Raw genomic sequence first — 17,698 nt, 5'->3', positions numbered from 1 at the left:
CAGCTGCTGCTGCACAGGCTAAGTGCAGAAATGAAAATCCCTCCACACTGATGACTTTCATCGCTTCCATTTAACCTGCTCCCTTTCATTTCATCGCTGCCGTCTACAGGAACAGTGGGATATTTTGTTGATAGGAAATCATTTCCAGAAATTGCACTAGATGACGCTGAATAAAAAAAGAAAAAAAAAGAAAAATGAAATTTGCCCTTAGTGCTCCAATGGCAAGCAGAGACTGCTGGTAGAGTATCTGCAGCGAGCATCTCTAGCATCAGCAGCAGGAACAGGATTACTTTCACCTTTACCATCTATATATATATTAAGCTGATGTTCAGCATGACAGAAAAAGATATGCTAAGCATTTTAGTCGTTGCAGTGCACAGCTACCAGCATGCACTATGATCCTCAACAAATGGTCCACTGTGTTCATCCACATCGGATGAACACAGTCACCTCAATCATTATTGGACAATGCAAACATCTGTTGTTGTGCTTTGTAGACACACATACAACAGATTTTAAATTACAATTAATTTGAATATGTTTTTGCATGTTTTTCAGCTATTTTGTAGATAGAAACTGTTTGAAAAACAATATCTAAACTGACAGCACATTTCAGGGCGCCAAGAGAAAACTGGACTCTTCTCCCTTCAATGCCTTCAGCAAGTAAAAAGCATTCTCTGCTGCAGTTCAGATCAGGTAATTGATTTAGCGTTTCAGGAAGATGCCACTTTTTTTTTTTTCCTCCTGTAGAAGTCTGTGGTGGTGTTAGCGTCAGTCCTGCTGCAAGTGTGAAGTGTTGATGAAGTTTGAGGCCCTCAGTTCAAGCCGGGCGCAGCGGAGTGATCCGTACGCCACAAAATGTTTTCAACTTCTTTCGTCAGCAGTCATTGTCATCGACAAATACAAGATGGTTTATTAAGCGTCACTTCCACCATACTTGACAGACGAGGTGGTCTGCATAGGAAAATGGGCTTCTTTTTTTTTTCCCCACCAAAAAAAAATAATAATAAAAGGTCTGTATTTCGCCCACACTGCTGGTTGTTTATCAGTGCTTAATTAGTCAGCTCAGCGGTCGCTCCAGCGTATGTGATTTAAACCTAATCACCCCCGCCTGCCTCACATCCGTCTCTCCTCCACTATTGATCGTTTTGAGACTTACCTTAAAACCTTTTTTCTACTCAATTGCCTCCAATAACCCTTGAAGCTCAGGGATCCATTGCTCTGTATGTTTTGGGTTACACTGTACATAACTCTTACCCGTTCTTTCATCTACACTGTTGTTGTTCCTGTCTGTTGCTTCCTTCTTCTTTGTTATTCTTTATCTGCTCGGTTTAAACTTGTTCAGAGTTGGGTTGTGTGTACAGTATGTGTGAAGACTTGGAAGAGGCAGCTATCGTCTCATGATCTTTCTACTCTCCACATTTTGAAGCCTTTCTTGCTGTATAATGAACCGGCTTCTCGGGTGTGTTTGCACCTCATGGTGAACCCACTGCACTTATTGTGGCGACGTTTTCTCCCTATCGAGGCTTTTTGTCAGAAAAGTCTTAATATTTGAAAGATCTTTTGATGTGTGTGCAAGTTGAAAATTGGTTTTAATTAAGAAGCAAAGGATTCCTCAGTCATGCACAGCAACACTTCTTTTTCATATACTGTATATACCAAACACTTGATTGGGACAAACCTTATGTTTCTCCTTTTTTTTCCCAGATTGTTTGGATTTTTTATTTCACAAAGGTCTCCTATATAGTTACATAATCACAAGTTTTCATGTTGAGGGATACAAACTAAAACGCCACACTATAAGCCTCGTGTTAGCTGCTTTGTTCATGAAACACTGATACGATACACACACACACAGCCGAAGAGTCTAGACAGTTAAGGTCTTGGGGGATTGCAGGAATAAATGTCTGGCATTTCTAAATACAATTTACATGTAAATGTCTTTACATTAAAGTTGGAAAATGGAATCTAAATGCAACTATTTACATTCTTATTTTCTTCCAAATCCATTTCAGTGTAGCAAAGAGCCAAATCACCAAAATGGCACCATTTAGCAGAATAGTGAAGGAGCTGACTGTGAAGGTTACTTTATCTGCAAATGAACTTAGTGGCGGTTTATTGAGGTTGAAACAGGAAACGAGGCACTTCTATTAAAAGGCTTCTCGAACAAAAAAAATAAAATAAAAAATAGGGACTTTCTTATCTACAATGGCTGACTCTTTTTGTAGTCCCACTTTGATAAAGGTGTCTGGCAACTGAATACATTTTCTGTCAGCATTCAGCAAGAACTTCATAACACTGTCTTTTGTTTGTTTAAAAGTATTTCAGCTTCAATATTTGACATCCAAGTGCCTTTTCATTCAGCTGTATCTTTACTGCAACAAAAACATTTCAGCAGTGAAGTTTCCGAGAGACTTTTGCTTTGCTGCTCCTAAATTTGTTGATGTGGTGTTGAAACAACAAAATCTCAAAACCAAACTTCGAATATCATCAGAAACACATTCAGCAGCAGACGCTGATAATATGACATAATGAACACAATGTTTCTTCGCTTGAGTTTTCACATGCATCCTATTTCTAACTATCGCCAAAAGGATAAATCTACATGTTGAATGAAAAGCTCAGTAAAAGGTGGACGACTATAAACAAGAAGGGGATCGCTGATAAACGTGTTTGGCAAAGAGGAGTTCTTCGATTCCACACACAGGCACATATAGAGACACAAAAAGCATGAGGTGCATTTCAAGTACGATAGCTGCAGGCTCCGAGGTAGCTGCTGATGCAACTGAAGAGAGTGGACGCAGTCCGTCTGTTCCAGCTTGAAAAGCTTCTTCCCCTCACTACCTGTGAATGGCCATTTCCAAAATTCTCTTCAGTGGAAGCTCCCCCCCCCCCGTCGAGGTCTTTTGTCAAGAACAAGAGGAGCCATGGCCATGTATGTTTTAATCAATGAAGAGTGAGGTGTTATGTCACAATGGGAAAAATAAGGAAGGCAAAGATGAAGTAACCATAACAAGGTCAGCGTCCCTGTAAAGTCAAACACAAGCAGTTGTGTTTGCTTCGTGCATTTATGATAAGACAGAATAGGAGGGGGCGCTATCCAGACTTTAACCTAAGATCTTTTGAAATCTGCTCATGAAGGTCATTTTATTGTGAAGGTTTCATAGTGCGGCATGCGGTTTTCTTGGTCTCCAAATGGTCTGCACAGATGCCCAGTGTGCCTTTCAAGGGATCTCTGGATAAATAATTCAACGTGTGAGAGCAAGAAAGATGGAAAATAGGTCCACTTGATCAGGCTACATAAAGCCCATGACCTAAAAATGAACAAAAGACAGAACCCAAGAGATTTAAAAAAAAAAAAATTCTTCAGTTTTCCAAGCTAACTCAGATGGAGCATAGTAACAGGCTCTGCTCTATCCTCTCAGATCAGGAAGTTCATAATGTGTCACCCTCTGTACAGACGATGTTATCACATGTTTCTATATGGTAGGATTCTTAAGTGTACATACCCAGAGGTAGTAGGTGAATTGCAGCGCGAAGATGGCGATGCCCTCGTTGTCGAAAGAACCGGCGACGGAGCGGGAGATGTAGCCGGGCACGATGGCGATGAAGCAGGCCGCCAGCAGCCCGGCGCCCTGGTTCCACAGCTCCCGTGTCAGCAGGAAGGTGGAGATGGCGGTGAGACCGCTGAACACTGGCGCCAGAAAGACGCATACGTCACGGATGTGGACGGTGATGTGGAGCAGGTTGAGCACATAGTGGATGAGGCCAGCTGTCACCATTAGCCCTGGATAAACCTAGAGAGAGAGAGAGAGAGAGAGAGAGAGAGAGAGAGAGAGAGAGAGAGAGAGAGAGAGAGAGAGAGAGAGAGAGAGAGAGAGAGAGAGAGAGAGAGAGAGAGAGAGAGAGAGAGAGAGAGAGAGAGAGAGAGAGAGAGAGAGAGAGAGAGAGAGAGAGAGAGAGAGAGAGAGAGAGAGAGAGAGAGAGAGAGAGAGATTAAAACATACATTTAACTAATATGTATGTGCAGCAAAGATGACGTCGAGGCTTGTGGGGAATCATGGGAGTTCTCTCTGCAGCTCATATTTGTATGGTGAATTTGAACTCTGTAACGTAACAGCAGACTTCCCTCTCTCTCTTTCAGAGCCTGTATCAGTCGTACTCACACTACCTCAGCTATAGGTAGATAGTGAGATGGGTTTTTTTTTGATCCACATAGGATCATAGATGCTGCTTGCTTGTTCAAAAGTTGAGGATGTCAAGCAGCTTGTTGGAAACTCTCAAACAAGCACATGGTGGGGGATTTCAAAATAAGAGCGCACCATGAAGATGACCGTGTTATTTAGACGGATGTTTTGACTTTCCATCGATTTGATTCGATCTTTCCTCAATCACTGATCCAATCTATGACGGGATGCCAACTGGGTTTTGAAAACGGTCTTTTTGGAATTATGACTTCTGCTTAAAAGTAGTTGTTAGATTCTAGTCTTGGAAATGTTTTTACTCCATGGCCGACTCAGTTGTTTGTACCCTCCACATTTCCAACGGTAACGTGATTGAGGTTGATTGAGGGTTCTGTTCTATTCCTGAATGTTGTTTACATTTCTTAACCATTCACCACCTTCACTCCTACAGTCCACATTGCTCAGTTTAGTGTGAACTTCACGACTCTTTTTAAAGTTTATTTCTCTGACCTGAAACTGGTTTTGAGTCTGTTACCCTCCTTTGTTTCCCTCTACTCCTTTCTCTTCGGCCTGAGTGAATTATTTGATGTTGAACATACTGGACGTCTCCCTGTGGATTTAGCTTATTTGACTTGTCCTCCGCAGTTTGGTGTGGTGTGTGATTCATAACAGAAATCTGCCCCACAGAAATAACAGAGAGTAGAACGTTATAAATGACTAATCAACATTCACTGAAGCCCTGTAATAAAATGAATCAAACGCCTCCCCTCAGTGGAAGCTAGTGGGTGAGCATCCGATTAGGTGCTGGGTGCAGTCCACTGGCTGTCTGTAGTAAAACTTGAAATAAAACCTAAAGAGGCTCTGTTTAAGGCCTGAGTGATGTCCCTGATGTGTGCTCACTGGAGACCCGGTCTGTGCACTTTGCCTTGCAGCTTATAAACTGCGGTCTTCGCTCTCTAATTAGCTGGGTGCCAAGGAGACCGGAGCTTCATCAACCAGTTGTAAAAAATCAACAATGTCTGCCCTCCCTGCTCTGAGGGATGGACTCTTGTCTGATGCCATTTACAAAACTACTATTGTAATCATCAGGCATTTTGGACTCCTTGTGGTCGTAGGGCACAGATCTCCAAAACGTCAGAGAGATGACGGATAACGTTCGAGAAGGTTCTGCGGTGAAATTAAGCCTGATGAATAAAAAGCCGTTTGTAATTTGACACTTTGACAATTGGCTTTCAAGAGTGCATGACACTGCATGTTCATTATGAAAATATCATCAACCTGAGCTGACAGCGGCCGTTACCCAAAATGACCTTGAGTCATTGTTTTTTTTTTTTAATGGTAACGGAGAGTGGGTGATCGGCTTGGCAGCCCACTGTCGTAATAGACTGTCACGTCGGAGGAGCCTTCCGTTCTTATCAGTGGCTCAGGAGAAAGAGCAGCAGACAGTTGTCCTCAGGGGACTGGAGGGTGAAAAGGGGGATTTAAAAACACAGAGGGCAGCTGGACTGGTGCAGGCAGAGAGAGAGGGAAGCAGAGTGCCACATCACTGAAATCGGCTCGTCCGTCTTCCAAACGGTGCGACCCACACGACCGCTGAAGGACTTAACGCTATCATGCACAATTAATGAACACCGCCAGGATCATCTGTATAAATCTGAATAAAAGGAGGGGGGCGGGGTGATGGTGAGGATAGTGAGAGGAGACAGGGAGACTTTGGAGAAATGTGGAGGCAGACAGTTACAGGGAAATGATGAAAGATAAAAGAGGATGGGAAGATAGAGGAGAGAAAGGATGTGTAAAGGAAGGAAGGGAAAAGGTTGAATACAAAAGACTAAAGTCTCGGTTGTCGCTGTCAGTCGGAGCAAAGGTGGTGTTATGAATTCCACCTGGAGCCAGAAGAGTCCCGGACCACCGGTCGGCATGATAAAAGGAGTTTGACATTGTTCAAATGTCAGGACAGCTTTTTGGAAAACGCGGACGGAATGTAACTTTGTCATTCATAAACTTTTACCAAACAGCTGTGAGTGGATCGTAGGCTAGGAAACAGACTGTGCCAATCGGAGATGAGCCAACCACTTGTCCACACCCCTGCATGTTTTAAAAAGCACAGGCTTGATGCATATAAAGAGCTCTCTCATATTCATTTTTGTGGCTTTCGATGCAGCGTGGGAGTAAAACAAAATGCCCTTCTTCCCTGAAGCCCGACTATGTTCAGGAGAAACATTCCGTTAGGTAGGCAAATATGTGGGATTTTGACAATTAGCCCACACGCTTTAATGAGTAAGGCTTTCAGTTACTCTGTCAACCGATGCCATGATGCCTTCGAGCAACGCAATGGATTATCGCGTCTGCAGAAATAAACCAGCAGGTAAAAGACGGCGAGTGAGCAGGCTGGTTGAGCTTCTGCAGTAACTCTTTGAGATCTAATCTATTCACACGCTTCTATGTCTTGGAGCATTTTGCATAGATTTGCATGTTGTAGAAAGACATTTGCATCCAGGATGGCCAACAGAGTGACCTGCCCTCCTGCTAGAGAGCTCCACACAGAAGAACGTGACTAACCATCTGCCACTAAACTTCTCACAAGTCAAACACGGGTCATTAGGAGACAAAGCCACACAGCAGATGGACTCTGTAGTTTTTAGCAAACAAGAATGAATAATGCATTAGCAGGGGACTATTTTTGGCTGTAGATTACAGTTATTGATTCGATTAATATAATGACACATACTGTACAAAAAAAATAAAAAGCCTCGCCCTCAAATGCAGCACATGCTAGTTGAGTCAGTTCACTGTTCAATATGAGCTTGTTGGAAATAAAGCAAAAAAAAAAAATCTCCATCCTAAGCAAATGATCATGTAAAGAAAAGTATGGGTTGCAGGTAGGGATGTTCCTTGCGTCCTAGCTAAATGTATTTGTCCATTAAATTAAAAGCAAAGTTGAAATTAAGTTTCTAAGTGAGAATCAAAAACATTAGCACATTGACTTTAACACTGCTAAACACCTTATTCCTTTATAACACAGTGGATGGCTATTTTAAAGATAAACGTCATTAAGTGCTTTGTTTCATTTAGCTAACATTAGCAGTGTTAGCATCACCAGCCTGCCTAAGCTGAATGTGGTGACCGATCCCCCGGTCGAGTCATTCACCTTGACACAGCCTACATAAGTGGTCACATCCGTCCGCTGTGATGGTTCACATCTGGGCCCATCAACCAACCAGGGCTGCAGCCCCAGCTTGTGGCAGGAGGCTGCATTACAACTTAGACGCAACATGAAATCGACACTGCTGGCCTACCTTAATTGGAGTATTAATGATTTGTTAATCTACTGACGCACATCAGTAGGTGTAGGACACTTTATTAGTTGTTTCCAAATGCACAGCAAGTGGTCTTGGTTGCAGTGATGTGTAAACCATCATCCGCAGACAGTTCAACATAATAACATGCTGCAAGGACAGCATGACAGTCATCATTGCTCAGTAAATACTATATATGCAAGCCAGGCAATCACTTCACGCATAATACCCACTGAAATGACTACACTTACCTCCTCTGTAAGAGCACACTAACACGAAAAGGACATTATATAGGTCTCGCCTCACAGCAGCTTTTAGTTTTTCAATCTGCATTTGATTTGATGAAACTCTTATTAATATCAAATCACGATGTGAAAGTGATTTCCTGCGTAATAAAGTGTTCAAGGCTGTTTCACCTTAGTGAACCACAAGCGCATTCAAAAGCTGCTATAAATGACGGGTGTTCTGGCAGGAAATTGATGACATTGTTAATATTCAGAAAGGCAAACGACCGAGTGAACGACGTCTTCAAATTAGACGGACGCTCATCACGGCATCGTCTTCTCATCTAATACAACAACCTGAGAACTCTAAAACAGCAGAGGCTCTCTCCTGTCCTCTATTTGCTGGTTGAGGCTGAGGAGAGTCTGCTGAGCAAACCCAAAATATTCAAAGTGAAGTCGTCGTTGAAAATGAACTTGCTTTATGTAAAACTCAATTCAAGCGGAGAAAAAAAAAAAAAAAGAAGAGAAAAAAAAAAAAGATCAGCACAACTGGCTAATCTCTTTCAAAGAAACCATGTGTGAATAACTGCGGTTATTTGTTCTTTTGCTCATGCGTTCATGAAATGTGAATACAAGTGTGCAGGGGATATTTGTGAGCACTGTGGACTTATTTGTATGCAGAAGACAATGCATCTCGCAGTCAAGGGATCTTGTAAATGTCGTGAAAATTCATTTCATATTGTACGCCTTCCATTTCCGATTACCAGTCTAATCAGGAGTTTCAGCTTCCTCGCTATGACTGCAAGACCTATCCCAAGTATTCAGGTGCCCTAGCATAACCAGGACATCCATTATTAGGAGCTAGGCCTGTCAAATGCAATCACCAGCAGCAGATGGTAAATGCATATGACAGACTGCTGATGGACGGAGTTTGGGTTCTAATTCCTGTCCTTTCTTGTCCATTCGTGAAGACTGTTTTCAAACATCTGCATGTGGCATGGTTTAAGCTCCTGCCCTCCACCATCTGCTTCTTTATGCTGTAATGATGACGGCGACTGGTAACGATGTACAAACAAACAAACACGCTTTGTTGTCTCAACTGTGCAGCGGAACTGCCCAAACAGCCCCGAGTTTACACCAGAGACAGTTTGGTCAAGACAGGGGCAATAAGTGGATTAGTACACATCACATTACGCGCATCAAAGACTTATTTCATCTGGTTAAGAATACACAGGGCTCTGTTTCACAAGGACAGTTATTCATCAGTCTATAATCAGTGTGGACACAGGACACATAGCGGTCTGGTTGTTGTGGTGTAAAAAATGAAGAAGAAAATAGAAAGCTGGGAAAAAAACTGCAGAAAATGTCAAAGGAGAGAGATTTTCTATTTCAGCAAACACCAAAATAAGAGATCTAAACATAATTGTTTTTGGATGCCAAAAAGACTTGAGAAAAGTCCCTTTTCGCCAAGTTTAAATATTCAGATGGATCACAGCTGCCCTCTAGCTTGGGTTAATTTCAGTCGATCATTGACGCCATATTTTAAAACCACACATCTGAAGTGTATCTGAAATGTGTCACCCTCGACAACCTTAACAGGACCCATCTATTCTCATGCACAGCTATTCAATGCTGCAGTCAGGCCGCTGACTTGCCGTTACGTCATTATCACTGTCTCACGCACACTGGGGTTGTAGACTTGACAATGACATTGTCTGCTGACGACTGCTGTCATAGAAGAAGCCCTTCACATCCAAACACCATTTATAATCTAAAATAACACAGGACATCAACTTACCTGATTGGTACATTGATCAATTCAGTTAGTTCAACAATATGACACCAAACCATAAAGGACTGTAGAGATTGAAAGAGTGAGGTGACAATATACAGGCCCCTGGGCTCTAGACTGACTGACCGCAATGATAGAAACATGTTGGGAGAGGTTTCCATATTGTGTAATCCTGACCCATCATTATGTTGTGCAATCATAGCTCAGTGAAAACCTAGGGACCCATGAAGCCGAGTCAAAAGAGAAAAGGGGCAGGTGGGATTATCAAAGCGGACATGGGGATGGATGGGAGTGAGTTCTTCTCCTCACAGCTCACAGGATGCAGGACAGAGGGGATGAACAATGGAGGGGAGGCGGAGGAAATGACAGATAAAATCGTGTGCAATCATCATTTTTTTTCCACAGAAAAGGGTCCCTGTTTCACGACGCTGGTTGAGTAAAAAAAAAAAAAAAAAAAAGTGTATACAGAGTATACTAGGAAGCAGGATTTGGAGCTATCAGGGAGTTTTCAGTACGACTGAGGTGGCTTCCTTTCTTACAAGGGGAGATCACCATGGCAACTTCAGCTGAACACCGAAGCAGGTTTTGTTCAAGATAATGGCTCATCCTGTGAAAATACATCCACCCACTTGACCAAACAAAATCTCTTTATCGTGGAGCTTTGTGAGCTGATCGAGAAAGGCGAGGCGGGAGAGAGAGAGAGAGAGAGACGAAGAGTCCAGCAGATGTGTTCATAAGATGTAAAGTATCCTGACTGTGCATTTTCAGATTCCATTTTATTTGTTCCATAACGCTTTCATTTAAACCTGTCTATATACCAGAATGAGGTAGAGCAACTTCAGGAAATACATGCGAGTGGTTGCAATACACCTGGAGCCACCCAGCTTCGAGGGGGGAGGAGGTGAACCACTGGAACACGAGGGGAGTGGAGGAGTAAAGTCAAGAGAAAAATTTTAATTTCCCTTTTTGATAATCCCAATTTTCCACATGCCCAATTTATTGATCAGCCCGGTTTGTAGTGTCGGCCCCGGGTCAGCAGCAGAGGGGGAATCTGTCGAGTTAACAGCTCACTGTTGCAGCTTGAAACCAAGCTGGTGGATGGAAGCTTCCGGGGCTCGTTGGTACCCCTGCACTGACTTGTCTAACCCGAGATAACCCCACATAAAAAGAACACGGTGAGCAGTGAGGATAGCACAGACTGATCAAACACAGGTATAATCTCATCGTGCTCATGAGTATTAACAAGTCGAGAGAACATCGATTCATTTGCTTTCCATTTATTCAAAGAATTAATTGGCGCCTGACTTTCTTAATAATAGGCTGACTGCAACATGTTTGAATATCGCTCAAAATGTCTTTTAATGTAATGGGATTGAGACTGATTTTTTTTCATGTGCTGATTAAAAAAAATCTCTTTAACAAGGTCGGGGTCACAGTTAAAGCGCACAAAGCAAAGCAGTCCAGACGTCTTTTTTTTCTTTCCTGCAGGGAGCTCCTCCTGCGGGATCCTGGAGTTCTCCTGGGTCGGGTTTGATGTGATGATGAGTCTCTCTTCAGCCTGTTCTGAGGTCCGTCTGGGATGGTTTCCCAGTAGAAAAAAAAAAAGCTTGGACTTATTCAGCGAGCAGGGAGGAAAAGGAGGCGCTCCGATCAGATTCCCAAACAGTCTGATCCGTTTCCATTAACATGATAGAGCGGTACAATGAGATATTTTTATATGTCTGAGCTCCTCATCCAATCCCTAAGGATAAGACCAGAAACCCTGCGTAGAAAAACTCATTACAGCAGCGTGAATGTGTGTTCTTATTCTTTCAGTCACTACCCAAAGCTTATGACCACAGGTGAAAGATCAACCTCTCTGAGAGCTTTGCCGGCTTCAGGCTTAGCTCCCAAGTACAACAGCCACACCACTGTCAAGGCAATACTAACTTGAACAAGTTCCCAACTTACTTGTTCACCGAGGTCAAACTGCAGGAGGCAATCAAGCAGAGTAGCATGGCCTCACACTCCCAGTTGCTGACTCTCATTCCCCCCCTCGACTGCAAAGCAAGCCAGTTCACACAGGAGGTCACGGTCTGAACAAGCCAACACCATTATCATCAGCGAAATGTCGAAGATGCAATTTTGATATAACCAAACTGGAGACTCTGTGCGTCTCAGATGTGCCCACCATTTAAATCAAGACACTTCGAACCTTGGCAGAGCCCGGTGTCATCAGAAAATATCTTGAACTTTTTTTTAAATGTATAAACTTTAATTGCATAAATAAATGCTTAAATTGGATAAAGTAAAAAAAAAAAAAAGCCCAAAAAGACAAAACAAAAAAAGTTTGCTGACAGTAAACGCTCGTTTCCTGATCAGACACCAGGGATTAAAGTGAAAAAAATCCTGATCCTGAAATTTTTTTCTTCAAGGGCTATTGGCAAATACGGCTCTGAAATTCGTGAAAAATTCTGTTTGGGTGATTTCTCGATATCATCGATAATTCTTAAATTTCTGCCTTAAATGGGTGCAAAAGAACCTTGGCAGCATTTAACACGATGTGGACAGTGTCTCCTGAGACACTGAGTGGGGGACGGTTCTCTTTCCTTTCTTGTGACTACCTGCTGCCACTCAAGCCCACAGGACAGCAGGACAGCTTTCATTTCATGGATGCAATATTTATAGACAGATAAATAACGGGCTCTTTTCTATTTATCGGGCTAATTATTTCATTATTTCGTGCCGCATGCCCAACGCCTGAGTTCAGGCATGCAGGCCTCGATACACCCTGAAATTCAGGAACAACAAGAGAAAGGTGCAGACGTTTTAAGCATGGAGCCTGACTGCATCAATTAGGAGCTGAAACTTACTGTTCCACCTACGATCCTGCCCAAAGGGTACCACGCTCTTTCATCAAACCAGTTGAGGAACTCGTAGAAGCCATTGGTGGTGAGATGGTGCGTTGATCTGTAGTTGAACCTGAAGCAAGAAAAAAAAAAGGAAAAGAAGGATGGCTGAATAAAAGAAGACATAAGAAGCACATATAGAGGAAGGGGAACATCTATTTTCATTTACAGGACATGTTTGGTCTAAAAATAAAGGCGGTGACAGACCAACACTTAAACTCAAGGAAAGAATGGGTTATTTTATTTCCAGATTTTCTGAAGGCGGACTGAATGGGCGAGCTGCAGAGACTTTGCCTTGATAGGATAGAGGAGATAAAGCCTCCATTCACTGTGTGAGCCTTTGTGCTGATGCCAACGACTCCCAGGTCAGTTCTCGGTTTATATATTTATTTAAAAAAAAAAAAAAGAAGAGGGATGAAGGGCTCTCACACATACTGTTGTATTTTCAGGACAAAGCCAGCTTATTGTACAGATAATTCCTGTGTGCGGGGTGCTGAGGTGACAGCCGAGTAAAACGTGTCTGCTGTTAGAACACAGAAATAGCACAAAAAATAAAAAACAAAAAACAAATAAACCAACAAACAACAAAAAAAAAACCCTGGGAATAAATAGAAGGAATATCAGTGAGAACAGGTCCTGATTCAGTGTGTAGCTGTGGTAAGCCGAGGGGGCTGGATCACTGTCAAGCAGCAGAACGAAAGAGCTGACACTGTGGAGAACGCTGCTGCCAAAGAGAAAGAGGCGAGTGTTCAGTACATTTTCAGCGTTTCGCCTTCTCCGCTGCACGGCTCATTAATGTAGTCTGCTTTATGGTGCGTTCGGAGGCCCATATACCTCATGGAAGACCCTTCATGTACTGAGAATCTATAGGAAGGCAGAGCTGTGAGCTTAAGGAAAACTGCCTGTTCTGCAGCAGAAATAACAGACGATGACATCATCTCTGGGGTTTATTAGCTCATTTACACAGTTCCTTTAAATCTATACCAAGTATACCCATACTGACAGACTACAGACGAGGTTACAACATGGAAAAATGTCACGCTCTTTGAGTTTGTATTATGTTGAACAACCTTAGCTTTTTGTGTTAACTCCTCCCCCCCCTCTGATGCATGTGGAGCTGCTCTGCTGCAGTAATAGCAGGTCGGAGAGCTTTAAAACAGCTGATGCTGGTGAATTCATGCACATCTTTTTATCATACAAATGCCTCCCCTTGCTTTACAGTTTTTACAGCAGCATTGAACACAGACTTAAATCTGCCTTTTACCACGAAAAACATCACATTTCAGAATACAAGTCATCAGCGTTTAGGCGACATTTCTGTTACCCGACGAGGCTTTTTCACAGTCCAGGCCAACTGGGATTGCTGGTTTCCTACCACAAGATGCTCTTGCTCCCATCTGTTTGCCCACTGATGTGTTGGTCTAATATTAAGTGTGGTTCAGCACATTCATGGTGAATTGCTCTCTTGATGTTGCAGAAAGCTACAGCACTGTTAACCCACAGAAACATGGATTGTAGTCAATGGCTCTGTATTATTTTTGCGTTTTGGGGAATGCTCCCTTACACCACGCCTTTTCTCCTCAAAAGGACTCACAGCAGTACTTGTGAACATCAGTTAAGAACGAGTGCTTTGACTAATTTAAAGAGAGAGCGATCACGTTTGTGTCCCTGTCCTTTGATTGTGACACAGCCATTCCAGTGATGCCAGAAGGCTACACGCTAACTGCTAGCTCACCTTCAGTGGTCTAAAAAGTGAAAGTCCGTCTTCCACCACTGAGCCACAGCTGGCGCGCCGCTAAAATTCCTGCTCTCGACATGCATGCACCAAATACTCCAAAAAGCGAGCCAGCTTGGCGTCAGGCCCGCGAGGCATGTTACATCAGAACCAAACATGAGTAATTAAGAGAGTATATGAAAAGTGATATTAGCATTGCCCCTGGCTTCACACACAGATTATGTGCTGTTTGACTGAATCTGAAATGCCCTACATTCACTTTGGTCATGATTTTTAGACTGTCTGTTTTAACTGCGCACTAAGTCTTCTCATGTTTTTATAATTTAATACATATTGTTTGGGACACGTCTCAATGTCTATCTTTTAAAACAATCAGTGACAGTCCATTAAAAATAAATGAATATTTTTTACGTCATTCATTCATTCAAAAAAAAAGGTCAAAACTGTTTTGTATGAAACACAATCAATAACTAAATAAAGGAAGAGGCCAATCAGGAGCCCAAGACTTATTTTTGATTACCCTTAATATCACAACTCAACTCTAAACTCTTCCTTCTTTCTGAATCAGTTGATGTCTAATCATTCATTCATTTGCATTTTTATTAAACTCTGCAGAGAACTCGTCACTAACATGTTGGTGAAAAATGTTTAATTCATAAAGTGATTCGATCTGCACCTGGATCCACATCTGGGCAGAACCGTTACGAAGCATTGTTTAGTTTACAACACAGAGACACATCTGCATTTTTTGTGAATTGTCCTGACTGGTGTACTTCTTCACAAACTGGATCCTCTTCAGCGCCGATTGTCATGTTAATTGTGGACTGAATGGAAAGCAAACGCTGCACAGCCTCAGAAAAGTAGGCCTGTCAACTGTCCCCAAGCAACTCCACATTATTTCCTCACTTTCAAACATCGAGTCCACCGCAGCTTGAGATTTATTAGGTGCTGGCTCAGTTTAGGATTGTGTGTGTGTGTGTGTGTGTGTGTGTGTGTGTTGTCACACGGCTGCTGGAGTGTGTGCCACTTCCACTCCGGATCAGGACAGTGCGTTTCAAATTGCTGGCAGAAGGTGAAGCTCATTAATCATCACGAGGTGCCTGCGTTCCTGCCGCCTCCACATCGCACCTGAAGTCAGAGCTCTTCTCCCTCATGCAGGGCGTCCAATCCTGGCTCTGCTTCCCGGAGCGCACGCGGTGGTCGGGCATTAGTCATTTCAAGGCGGAGAAGCGGTCCGGTCTCTTGTGTCTATCTCGTGCTTCATTTGTCCTGGTTCCAGCGTCGCCACAGACGACAGCTTGCTCGAGTGTCTCCGCATCGTTCTATGTCTTTTTGTCGTCTATCATCCAACTTTGCTTTACATATTAACTACCAACTAGTGGTGCAATGGATCACAAATCTCACAGATTATTCTCACGGATCGGATCGTTTTCTTGATCTACACACACACACACACAAAAAAATTCTAATAAAACTTTTCTACTCCTTCGCTCGCCATGACTCAAACTGTATATTTGAACACTCAGAGTTTCTTCTTAGAGCTTTGACACTGCTGAATATGTAACAGACACACACTCTGCATTTAGCAGATGTGTGTGCACACGTTGCTCCTGTATCGCTCTGTGTGTGTGTGTGTGTGTGTGACTCAGACAAACACACGTTTAGGGACTACATAAGTCAGTTTTTTTTTAACTCAACAAAGCGCTCTGTAAGAGGGAGCGTTTGGCTACGTTTACAGCAGGCTGTAATGTCACGAAAGTCGAGCTCCTGATTTTGTTCCCACGCAGCCACCAGCTGATGCCGGCATGAACGCAAACGCGGCGAGATGAAAGGAGGAAATAGGAAGCAGCGTGTCTTCCTATTAATACCGTGGGGTCTCCATGGCACCAAATAAATAAACGCTGCCTTCTATTCACTGAGACTGTGCACGTGGATTTCGAGGAAGGATTTGTTTTTCCACAACGTTCAGACTTTCTTCGATCGATCGATCCGTAGAACACACGCGACCTTGCACAGTGGGAAGACGTTCACGGATCACCTGGGATCTGTTTCAACACTTCACTAAGATGAGCTGAAGCATCCTTCAGCTTCCTTTTTTTTTAATTAAAGCTGCATGTATATAGTATAGTTACTCAACAACCCGTCTATGTGCAGATCGAAAGCAGTCAAGGTTGACATCTTAGAGAAAGATTTCTGGGGACATTTCAAGGTCATTCGATTGATCCAGGAACACAAAGGCCCTTTTGGAATTCCCCCCCATCAGTCAGATGATATATTCATGAATGTGAAGTGAGTGATGGAAATCTGTGTGCAACATTCAGAAGGAAATAGATGAACACACTGAACAAATAGACCAGTGTGTAACATTGCATGCAGAGTTTTAGTGTGATCTGAAAAAGCCACCCAGCCGCTGACATGAATTCTTATTGCGGCCCTTGGGCAATTATATCATATTACTCAACGACCGCAGGCCTGGGGGCTTGAATCAGGGAACAGCACAAAGTAGGACAAACAAAGCAGCCAGCTGGAAAGCTAGAGTCACATGCAAAATAATTCATTTTCATTCAACTTGGAGGTACCTTTTTTTTTTTTTTTTTTTTAAAGCAGAATTCACCACCAATTTGACCAATTTTCATAACAACTTAGTATGAATCATTCAGGACTATTATGACTGCACACAGTTTGCAACAGCTAACCAAACTGTCTTTATTAACAGATGGTGGGCTCCAAAAACACTTCTTCTTTTTTTACACCATCGTGAGAGAGTGTTTCCTCACGCAAAAAGGTGCGTCAAGAACAACAAAGGGTAAAGCTACAATGGCAGCCTGGTGTGAAGGTTCTGCCACAGTGCGACCTTGAATGCTGATGGAACTGTCTGCCTACTTTTTGCCTCATTGTTCTGCAGCTGTCAAACCAGCAGGGCAGAAATGAAGCCAATTCAAAGCAGGATTCTAAAAAGACAACTCGCTGCCAAGCCCGAGCCACACAAAACCCACCCCCCCCATTTTCCAATGATCTCACGGACGGCCGAGCGGAGTGCTTTATCCCTGCCCTTGTCACTTTGATGGGGCGGATAATGTAGCACTGCCAGGCAAATAAGCAATTTAATGCATAGCTGCCAATATGGTCTCAGGCCAAAGAGCACATGACGACGAGACGTTCCACCGCCGCTCCTCCTGATACCACCGAGCGAGCGTCGAGTTAAATCATTTTAAAATAACACTCCTGGATTAATAGCTCAAGCGTTGAAGGGTAAAAAAATGGGCCTCTTTATCAACTCCTCAGATAATATATCAGAGAAATAAAGATAATTAGGAGCAACATATGATGCACTTTAGATCACTGGGGCCCCCTGCAGGCATCATAACTCATTTTAATCAAGGTCCGTCTCACTGATTACTGGTGTCCTGTAGAGACACGGCCATCGTCAGCTGCATGACTAAGTGACTTCTATCGCTGTTTACCAGCCAGCGATGCCTCATGCAGCATCCGCTTCCTAATCAGGTACATCCCTCCCTCTTCCCCGCCGACTCCAGACGTGCTCTGAACAGACTGTCGGTTCCAGCGGCGTAATCA

At 43.1% G+C, this 17,698-nt stretch overlaps 2 protein-coding genes across 3 annotated transcripts in view; both read right to left on the bottom strand.

The window, feature by feature from the left end:
* The window catches only part of LOC306839310 (dolichyl-diphosphooligosaccharide--protein glycosyltransferase subunit STT3B), a 78,995-nt gene that overhangs the window by 33,596 nt on the left and 27,701 nt on the right, over nt 1–17,698 (bottom strand). Inside the window, exons 2-3 of the mRNA XM_079367926.1 lie at nt 12,352–12,460; nt 3,510–3,797 (exon numbers count right to left, since the gene is read on the bottom strand). Of these exons, the coding sequence (XP_079224052.1) occupies nt 3,510–3,797; nt 12,352–12,460 (397 nt within the window). The remainder of the gene's footprint in view (nt 1–3,509; nt 3,798–12,351; nt 12,461–17,698) is intronic.
* cratb (carnitine O-acetyltransferase b) overlaps nt 1–17,698 on the bottom strand; it is a 184,389-nt gene that overhangs the window by 163,937 nt on the left and 2,754 nt on the right. The window lies entirely within an intron of this gene.

The sequence above is a fragment of the Symphodus melops genome, assembly GCF_947650265.1.
Source record: "Symphodus melops genome assembly, chromosome: 18".
Lineage (NCBI taxonomy): Eukaryota > Metazoa > Chordata > Actinopteri > Labriformes > Labridae > Symphodus > Symphodus melops.
This window is presented reverse-complemented; position numbering and strand designations above follow the sequence as displayed.